Source organism: Nansenia antarctica, assembly GCF_963989245.1.
Source record: "Nansenia antarctica genome assembly, chromosome: 8".
In the NCBI taxonomy this organism is placed as follows: Eukaryota; Metazoa; Chordata; class Actinopteri; order Argentiniformes; family Microstomatidae; genus Nansenia; species Nansenia antarctica.
Window position 1 is genome coordinate 11198894 of NC_137678.1, and position 11375 is coordinate 11210268.

The 11375-nt window shown below is 41.2% G+C and overlaps 1 protein-coding gene across 1 annotated transcript in view; it reads right to left on the reverse strand.

Moving 5' to 3' along the window:
* Nucleotides 1-10015: 10015 nt before the first annotated feature.
* Nucleotides 10016-11375, reverse strand: part of LOC308163369 (uncharacterized protein) — a 116996-nt gene continuing 115636 nt past the window's right edge. Inside the window, exon 13 of the mRNA XM_080537558.1 lies at nt 10016-10521. Within this exon, the coding sequence (XP_080393684.1) occupies nt 10280-10521 (242 nt within the window). The 3' untranslated portion in view covers nt 10016-10279. The remainder of the gene's footprint in view (nt 10522-11375) is intronic.

Consider the following 11375-nt stretch of genomic DNA (forward strand, 5'->3'; position numbering starts at 1 on the left):
ACCTCAGATGTTTTCCTCCTGAAGTCCACGATGATTTCCTGGGTCTTTGACTGGTTCAGCAGCAGGTTGTTAACCTTGCATAGCTTGCTCAGCTGCTCTACCTCATCCCTGTACGCCGCCTCGTCCCCCCCCCGAGATGCAGCCCACCACGGTGGTGTCGTCTGCAAACTTTACGATGGAGTTGCTGGGGTGGACGGGGGTGAAGTCGTAGGTGTAGAGGTTGTAGAGGATAGGGCTTAGCACGCAGCCCTGGGGGGACCCAGTGCTGAGTCTGAGGGCTGTGGAGGTGTGGGAGCCCACCTGCACCCTCTGGGGGCGGTCAGACAGGAAGTCCTTGATCCATGCACATATAGAGTGTGATAGTCCCAGGTCTAGTAGTTTGGTCACTAGCCTGTCTGGAAGGATGGTGTTGAAGGCAGAGCTGAAGTCCACAAAGAGCAGTCTCGCGTAGCTGTTTCCCCTCTCCAGGTGGGATAGAGTGGAGTGGAGAGTCGTCGCGATGGCGTCCTCTGTGGACCTGTGGGCTCTGTAGGCGAACTGGTATGGATCCAGGTTGGGCGGGAGGCGTGTGACTATGTGGGCCCGGACTAGTTTCTCGAAGCACTTCATGATGATTGGTGTGAGTGCCACCGGGCGGTAGTCGTTTAGGCAGCTCACCGTGCTTTTCTTCGGGACTGGGATGATAGTTGAGGTTTTCAGGCAGGGTGGGATGGTGGCCTGGGACAGGGACTGGTTGAAGATGTTGGTGAAAACCCCGGCCAGCTGGTCGGCGCAGTCCCTCAGCACCCGTCCCAGGACGCCATCCGGCCCTGAGGCTTTCCTGGGGTCCACCGCCTTCAGCACGCGTCTCACTTCATGCTCTGTGAGGGTGAGGCTGCTGAGAGCTGGAGAGAGTGGTGTTTGTGTTGTGGTTACCTCCGTTCGCCCCTCGTCGAACCGGGCGTAGAAGGAGTTCAGCTTTTCCGCCAGCAGGGGGTCGTCCTCCGAGGCTGTGAGCCTGTTGGCTCTGAAGTTTGTCATGTGCTGAACCCCCTGCCACACCCGCCTGGAGTCGTTGCTCAGGAAGCATTCCTCAATCTTCTCTCTGTGGTCTGCCTTGGCCTCCCGGATGCCGCGCTTTAGGTTAGCCCTGGTGGTGCTGTACAGCAGTGTGCCCTTCCCTGAGAAGGCGTTGTCCCTCTCCTTGAGCAGTTTTTGGACCTTCCCAGTCATCCATGGCTTCGTGTTGGGGTAGACCCGGACCCGTTTGTCCACGGTGGCTGAGTTGGTGCAGTTCACTATGTGGTTCAGAACCGACGACGTGAACTGTTCCAGGTCCTCATGCTCATATTCCTGCCATGAGGTGTCATTCAGGCAGATCTGCAGTGGAGCGGACCCTGCTGGCCAGGTTCTGACAGTCTTAGTGGTGATGGGAGCACTTTTCCTCATGGGAGTGTAGGCTGGGATCAGGAGGATTGACACATGGTCAGACATGCCTAGATGAGCTAGCGGTCTGATACTGTAGCTACAAGGAGGAAACTAGACTCTCAAACAGTCTGGATAGAATAATGGGGTGACATACGTTTTATTCCATGAATATAGCAGGCATACAATTACCATTTTAGAACAGGAAGAATGGTTGAACTGACTCACCGACTGCTGTTGAGCAAATATAATAATATCAGTTTTCACATGAATGTTTGGCAGATACTTTTGGCTATGTTTTGTTGATAGCAAAACATATCTAATATTGATAATCTGACTCCAATGTAATTATCACTATGTGCTAAGAATTGTTGATTGTGCTTATTTAGTGCAATAAACATCAATCTTTATAGATTTAAAGATCTTAAATACTGTGTTTTTTAGGATCATTTTAAATAATTTTAAAAATTATGTTCTGTAGGGCCTTTATAACTTGGCAGTTACAATACAAAGGGTTGGCAAGGACATGTGATGATGTACTGTTAATAGCAAAGCACATCTTAATACTCCAAGTAATTTAAGTAATTTAATTAACACTGTGTGAAGAATTATTGAGTTTGTGTTCATTAGAGTCAATGCTCACATTAGAATGAATCAAATGATGCTTTAATAATACTGTACACTTGTATAATTATTACAAGGCAAATACATAATCTAAAAATATTACACCATAGAAAGCGAGAAAGGGAGAGAGAAAGAGAGAGAGAAACAAAGACAGATGGTACCTCTGACCAGAACACTGAGAGAGAGAATATACAGTACTCTGTGTTCTGTTTTTATACCTGACTTCCAACCATAGTATTTAAGTTAACACTAGGGGCGCGCCGTTTTTTTACCTACTAAAGCGCGACGAGGTGTGGAATCACACGACCACTATTCACAATGGGGGAGTGTGTACTGACCCACAAAAATCGGTAGATGGCGATGTCACGCAAGAAGCGTGGACACGCAACAGAAACACACCGTCCCCCACTGCCCGCAGCGCAGAGCGGAGTGGAGAGGAGATTCATCTAGGAGATTGATCGAGACTGCAGGAGTTTTCATTACTAACGAATGAAAGTTGATTAGCATTATTAAAAAATAACTGTAATATATATTGCAATGTTGTCCCTTTCACACATAGTTCCAAGTAATTTCCTTGGAATCCCAAGCTGTGTTGACCAGGTATCTGTAATGTTCACATTTATATATAACAGTAATACATATAGCAATAAAAGACAGCGCTGTAAATAGTGTTCTTCTTCTTCTTCGGCGTATGGGTAGTTGTTTTTCCTCTCCACTCCACCAGGCTCGGGGCCGAGGGGCTACCCTTTTACCACCCCGAGACCTGGTTGAGGGGCTCACCCGGGCTATATTTCTGGACACCCCTCCAGAAGCCACGTCATCGTCTCGTCATCTAATACCGACAGACCATGCATCCCGTTGGGTGGGTGGTACACCGGGCAATCCAGGATAATATGGTCTGCGGTTTAAATAGTGTTATTCTTGCACAATTGCACCCACAACGTGTTATTGCCGTCCGGAGTTGATCAGCTCCAGATTGAACCAAGGTTCTTCGCTACAGAAACATTTTCACACAATGACAAACATGTGATGCGTTTTATATTATATTCTTTGAACAACAGAACGGGACAGGCGCCAGAAACTGCCATAATATACCATACATATCTGCCATATATCGTACCTCCGTTTTATATTGAGAAATATGATGATAAATACATATAGGGCGGAGCTATGATATGTGGTGTGTGGCTAGATATTTTCATGTAGCACTGTGACTGTGCCTATCTGTGGATTATTATTTATAAATAGTGGTCTCCTAAGAGGAGCGAGTCTTGATTTGTTTTATGCAACAAGGAGGAGACAATGGTTACAGAAACACACCTTGGGACTTGGTGGAGCGGGGGAAACCCGATGTCTTTGTTCATTGATCGGAAACGATTGAGAGCCATCAACCCTCCCCCATCAACATCAAGTGATTGTAACTCAGAAGTTTGTAACTTAGAAACGAGTCGTCCCATACAGTGATTTTGTTTGTGCCTACTTGTTAGAAACAGAGCCTAGTATGTTTATAACCAAGTGCTTTAGTTTCTCTGCAATTGGCTACTATGCTGCCAAAATCAACTATCCAAATATGAATCTGCGTATATCTATGTACAACCTTGTTGTAGCCTATTATTATCATGGTCGACATGAGAATTGTTGGCTACTTCATATCACAACTGAACATTCATATATAGCCTATTGCATTATTTGAAAATTGACAGCGCTGTACATAGTGTCATTCAATGCACAAGCACGTCATTTCAAACGATTTTGGTCGACAGCGAAATACATTATCAATATCTTATTATCAATTCAACCCACTCAGAAATATCCGTTCGTTATATCGTTGATGATTACAGGCATAATCATCGCCGACATCATTTTATTTGATGTACACATTTCACGGCAAGAGACAGTTTATTCTCCCAACAATTGTTTGTTCACTGCACAACATGAACACAGTGAGGATTCAAACAAACACAATAATGAATACACTCTGCAACGGGACAGGCGCGAGAAACTGCCGTGGTTGAAACTGCCGTGGTTGAGAGAGTTGAGTACAACTGAGTACAACCTTTCTGGTGGGGGATTGTTTGAAGGGCTTGTTGGAGGAATTGGCATCCTTTGTGTGGTCAAGTCAAAAGTCAAAAGTCACTTTATTGTCCCATCACTGGGAAATTTGTATTGGGCTTACACCCCACAGCAGCCAACAAAGAACAACAGACAATACAGAATGTTAACACACAAACAGAAGGCAGCCTTGATTAAAACAAGAGTGGAAATAAAACGATAAGCAAGATATGTTCAATATTCATCTGGTGCAGTTTAAAAGTTTAACAGAAACGGGAATAAAAGAATTTTTAAATCTATTTAGTCTAGCGCGGGGGACTCTGTACCTCCTCCCAGAGGGCAGCAGTTCATACTCTGCATGTAGGACATGGGAGGGATTCATGATAATTCTATTAGCCTGTCTGAGAGTAGCCTGTTCAAAAATAGACTGCAGGGATGAGTGGTCTTTCACCCCTATGATCTTCCATGCAGTCTGGTGATCGGAAACGATCAGAAAGAGATCATTGAGAATAAGATGACCCTCCCCCATGCATCAACCATCAATTGTCAGGATTCATCTGTGATAAACAATTGCCTACTAATTACATGCCATTGAATATGTTTGCATATGAACACACTTATTCCTACATTATCAATATCTTATTATCAATTGTCAATACTCTCTCCCTTCTTCTCCTTACTTTCCTGTCTGTCTTCACTATATCTGGGACTGCCCCACTCAGAAATATCCGTTCGTTATATCGTTGATGATTACAGGCATAATCATCGCCGACATCATTTTATTTGATGTACACATTTCACGGCAAGAGACAGTTTATTCTCCCAACAATTGTTTGTTCACTGCACAACATGAACACAGTGAGGACAGCACACTTGTCTGTCTTCACTATATCACGCAAGAGAAACACACCGTGGGAGAAACCTGATCTTATTGTTCATTGATCGGAAACGATCGAGAGCCATTCAACCCTCCCCCATCAACATCAAGTGTATGTAACTCAGAACTTTGTAACTTAGAAACGAGTTGTCCCATAGCCACGGTTCTTCGCTACAGAAACATTTTCACACAATGACAAACATGTGATGCGTTTTATATTATATTCTTTGAACAACAGAACGGGACAGGCGCGAGAAACTGCCACATATCATCCCAGTACCTCCATACCACATGTATTTTTAATATTTTTCAATATATGTTGTATTGTCTGAACGAACATTTATTTCGCCATATTACGTGACTTATTACCTTCGTTTTTTGTGAACGGGACGATCAGAAAGAGATTCGTTTACCACAAAACAAGGAATGCAAAATCCAAAAAACAACGTGTTACATTGGCCGTCCTAATGAGACGATAATAGGCTACTCAAATAGAAGTCATTATCACTATTAGGCTACCGCGTCTCAATCTCAATGGCATTCAATTGTCAGGATTCATCTGTGATAAACAATGGCCTACTAATTTCAATCTCAATGGCATTCAATTGTCAGGATTCATCTGTGATAAACAATGGCCTACTAATTACATGCCATTGAATATGTTTGCATATGAACACACTTATTCCTATAAATTAGCCTGCATTACAGTTGGAGACCAGAACTACTCGTAATTTTGCTGTGATGAGTCGCCCAGAGAGCAGACGCGAGTGGTCCCCTGAAGAGATTTTAGCCTACATGCACGATGTACCAGCGGACCACTCGGACGGCGGGGGAGAATCAGGAGATGATGAGAGAAAAATCATGGTAAGACTTGGTTACAACACTGTAAACAAAAAATCTGTAAATTATAGTATGAAAAACTAATATAGATTGCATTGTCAGTTGTGTGTGTGTGTGGACATGTCCCGTGCTAATATAAAATCGCATCATATAGGCTATTGTTTTTCTGTGCATGATTACATGAAAACAACAACTAATAGTTTATTGTGTGTGGACATGTCCCGTGCTAATATAAAATCGCATCATATAGGCTATTGTTTTTCTGTGCATGATTACATGAAAACAACAACTAATAGTTTATTGTGTCTTACAGGCAGCAGGCGATCATGTCATTGAATCAGACGCAGATGCTTCAGAATGCGACTCTGACATTGAGGACGCAAGTGAAGCCACGAAAGAGCAGGGTCGAGACGGCACAGTGTGGACTGAGCAACCAGGCGCAACACAGCGCAACCCAGGCCCTCGGAGAGGCAGAGAACGACAGGCCAATATCATAAAGACAGCTCCAGGCCCGACTCGTTATGCCAAATCGAACATTACAAGTCCGTTGAGCAGTCTACTGTGTCTGATTGACACGGAAATGTGGCAACAGATTCTGAAGTACACTCAGGCAGAAGCTGACCGGAGTAATGATGAGATGTTCAATTTGACAATGGACGAACTAAAGGCATTCGTGGGTCTCCTTTACTACAAAGGAGTTTTATGTTCCAAGTCCGCGAGGGTGGATGACCTCTGGTCATCACAATTCGGAATCGCTGTCTTCAAGGAGACAATGACTCGCCAGAAGTTCCGAGATATCATGCGCTATCTACGCTTTGATGACAAGAACACACGAGCTGCCCGCGTTCCGGTGGATAAATTTGCCATGATTTCAGACATTTTTGACAAATTTGTGAAAAACAGCATTGCATCGTACACACCTGGTGACAACATTACCGTGGATGAACAGTTGTTCCCGACCAAAGCAAGATGTGGTTTCACACAGTACATGGCCAATAAACCTGACAAATTTGGCATAAAGTTCTGGGTTGCAGCGGATGTGGACACCAAATACATGTTGAACGCACATCCCTACCTAGGGAAAGATGCAAGCAGGCCGGCCGGTCAGCGGTTATCGGACAATGTTGTGCTGCGTCTGATGGAGCCGTTCGTGGGCAAAGGAAGAAATGTCACGACAGACAATTACTTCACCTCCTTGCCACTGGCAAACACCCTTTTGGCCCAACAAACCACAATTGTTGGCACAATTAATAAAATCAGACGGGAGTTGCCCCCATGTACACGGGCACAGACTGAAAGATTTTCCAGCAAGGTGCTGAGGGCTGGAGAAGCCACACTCACGGTTTACCAGGCAAAACCTAAGAAAAATGTATGCCTCCTCAGCACACTGCATCAAACCGTTTCTACTGATGATGGCCCAAAGAAACTGCCCGAAACGGTTTCCTACTACAACAGCACTAAGTTCGGTGTTGATGTTCTGGACCAGATGACGAGGAAATACACAGTAAAAGGAGGGACCCGCCGTTGGCCTGTAGCTGTGTTTTACAACATGTTGGACATGGCTGCAATTAATGCACGCATTCTGTACAGCCAGTGCATGGGCGTCAGGATAAGCAGGAAGAAATTCCTTTTTAAGTTGGCAGGGGAGCTGTGTGAGCCACTGGTAATGACAAGGCTTCCTTCTACACCAGCAGCGAGAAGGCGACTGCAGCTCGAAAATCCTCGCACACCTCCGTCCCCACAGGTGAAAAGAAAAAAGTGTCAAGGCACCATATGTCGAGGGAACAAAGCAATTAACATCTGCCAGTCATGTGGACGATTTGTCTGTGGCACATGCACCAAGCCAGCAACGGTGTGCTGGGGATGCTGACTGTCCCATGGCCAGGCCTGATGCCTCTCCTGCCCTGTCTACCTGACAGCGCCCACGCTGAGCGCTCCGGCGACCTCCTATTCACTTTCTACTTTTTTTAAATATATATTGGTGTTCATATTAATTACCATACTTTTTACTTGGAAGAATTGACGTGAACATTGCAAGTAAATAAAAATGTTACTTGAATTATCTGTCTCTCTGTGTTCGTTTGTAGTAGAAATATCACATCTGATATATCTATGTAAATAGATTTCACTGCAACATGAACACACTATATTTTCACTTTTCACAACAGCTATTTTCATTTCATTTATAATGTGCAGTAAACAAACAAAATAATGTATACTCTCTGCAATTGGCTACTATACAATGGTGCCAAAATCAACTATCCAAATATGAATCTGCGTATATCTATGTACAACCCTGTTGTAGCCTATTATTATCATGGTCGACATGAGAATTGTTGGCTACTTCATATCACAACTGAACATTCATATCAGAATCAGAATCAGAATCAGAAGACTTTTATTGCCATGACATGTAAACATGTTAGGAATTTGGTTTGGAACAATGGAGCACGGTTTACAGCAGGATAGGTGCAAGACAGGACAAGACAGTGCAAACCAACATCAAAGTGCAAGAGTCATAATTAATATAAATATAAAGTGCAGAGATCAAGTGTTCATATCCAGACAGTCCAAAGCTCTCTGGGTGGGGGTGGAGGGAGGGTAGATATAGATATATATATAGCCTATAGCATTATTTGAAAATTGACAGCGCTGTACAGGCATAATCATCAAAAAAGACATTATATACAATATTATAAATATCCGTTTGTTATATAATATTTGTTGATGAACTACTTTGCTGTGGTACCTATGTAATACCACACAGCTTGATAGGTACATACTGTGCAGTGTATCATTCATAACTGTACATAGGCTACACATATCATAATATCTATAATGCATGGAACTTGGGTGAAAAAAAAACCTCAGCTCCAACAAATCTGAAGGGATTGTAAAAGTCATACTGTACAGTTTATCATTTTCATAACTGTCTGTACATATACATATCTTATGTATCACTATTGCTATATATAGCCTATATATAAACACATTATGTTACAAATATCAGTCTTATCCACTGTATCTAATTCAGCACTGAAGCCTGAAGGTTGAGCACAGTGTGTGCCCCCTTGCTACCTCTGCTGATATAAAAGAGAATTGCAGCCTTGGAGAAAAAGATGGCAGCCGAATCCCAAGGCAAATACACAGACACACACAGAAATACTGCAAAATCGCTTTATACTAACTCGATTTTGAAAATGTAAAGATGCTGGGTGGTAGAACGCACATATCTAGGAAAAGTCATGAAAGGAGGGTCCTGAAATTTGATCGAGTGCAAAGGTAGATTTTTTTTTGTACTCACTGGTGCTGTTTAACACCTCACGGCTGATTAAGTGTTAAGAGCTGTTTGCAAAGAAAACCAATGAGACCTCATCCTATCAATCCTAGTCATATGACACCACAGCATCAACACATTCCCGCAGGCTGGTAAACATCACAGAGAGATCACAGTTATCGACCCATCAAGATCTCAAGAAGGGGGCCAGAATTCAACATTTCCTGTTCAATTCCAAACTGTTGACTTCGGCAAGCCTAAGGTTTTTGGATAAGTTGCTGATAGTGTGGATCAGAAACATCTGGATAAGTTGCTGATTTGTCAATGTCATTGACATCTTTGGCACACAAGTTTTAAATTATCTCAAGTAAACATAAACAAAACAGCAGAAAACAGGTAGTGTGCTGTGGGTTAGGGTCACAGAAACAAAAACATCCTTTTCAGTAATCCACTATGCATCCTTAGGCTTATTTCTATTGAGAGACGTAGAAAAGATATATTATATATATGTGGACTAGATATATTATATATATATATATATATGTGGACTAGATATATTATATATATTTCCTGATAGTAATTATGATTTGTGAAGTGCTTCTGAAACATATTTCTCTTCTTCCAGCCTTTATTTACATTTTACATTTACATGTTTGGCATTTAGCAGACGCCTTATTCCAAAGCAACTTGCAATCAATACATTTGACTAAGCAAGTGAATCATCAATCCACCAGTCGTAGCAGGAAGAGTAATCTAGCTCAGGCCAGGGGCCATTGGCAGTCGTCGTGATAGACAGAAATATGTGTTTATTTTATAGGCACTGGAGAAACAGTACAAGGGGGGGAAGTAGAAACATTAGGAGACACAGTATAGGGGGAAGCAGGTGTCTCAGGAGACACAGTGCTGGAGGGTAGTAGATGTCTCAGGAGGAGCAGTTAAGGTGTAACCTGAAGAGATGGAGGTCTTCAGTCTCCGGCAGAAGATGGGAAGTGACTCTGTAGTTCTGACAGCCGTGGGAAGCTCATTCCACCAGCGGGGAGCCAGGGTAGTGAAGAGACGTGACCTTGGCAGCGTGACTGCCGTGTTAGCTTTATCTGCAGGTTTTATTGAAATATAATAATTGTGAAAGAGTTCACCAGGAATTTTCGGTTCCTTAACAGTTTAACTGTTTAACTGTCTGCGGACCTCTCAGTGTTCCCACTTCTTCATAATTGAGGTTCCAGTTTCCTAAAACTAGTTTGTGCCTTGGGTCCCTCAGATCGGGAAAAGTTGACAGTTTTCATCTGTTCCTCTAGTCCCTTGTTGTCCTCTGGTGATTGGATGCCGTGGAGCTGCTGACTGTTCTGATTGGCGTTTCGTTGGAATTTGGCAATGAACTCACTGCTCGCTAGCGCCCCCTCCTGCTTTGGGCAGGTAGGCTTTGTTGGCAGGCGACGCTCCATTCGATCTGCAGCAAGTATAATGTATAAGTATAATGTATAAGTATAATGTATAAGTATAATGTATAAGTATAATGTATAAGTATAATTTATAAGTATAATGTATAAGTATAATTTATAAGTATAATGTATAAGTATAATGTATAAGTATAATGTATAAGTATAATGTATAAGTATAATATATAAGTATAATATAAGTATAATGTATAAGTATAATATATAAGTATAATATAAGTATAATGTATAAGTATAATATATAAGTATAATGTATAAGTATAATGTATAAGTATAATGTATAAGTATAATGTATAAGTATAATGTATAATGTATAAGTATAATGTATAAGTATAATGTATAAGTATAATGTATAAGTATAATATATAAGTATAATGTATAAGTATAATATATAAGTATAATGTATAAGTATAATGTATAAGTATAATGTAATAAGAATAATGTATAAGTATAATGTATAAGTATAATGTATAAGTATAATATATAAGTATAATGTATAAGTATAATATATAAGTATAATGTAATAAGAATAATGTATAAGTATAATGTATAAGTATAATGTATAAGTATAATGTATAATGTATAAGTATAATGTATAAGTATAATGTATAAGTATAATGTATAAGTATAATGTATAAGTATAATATATAAGTATAATGTATAAGTATAATATATAAGTATAATGTATAAGTATAATGTATAAGTATAATGTAATAAGAATAATGTATAAGTATAATGTATAAGTATAATGTATAAGTATAATATATAAGTATAATGTATAAGTATAATGTATAAGTATAATGTAATAAGAATAATGTATAAGTATAATGTATAAGTATAATGTATA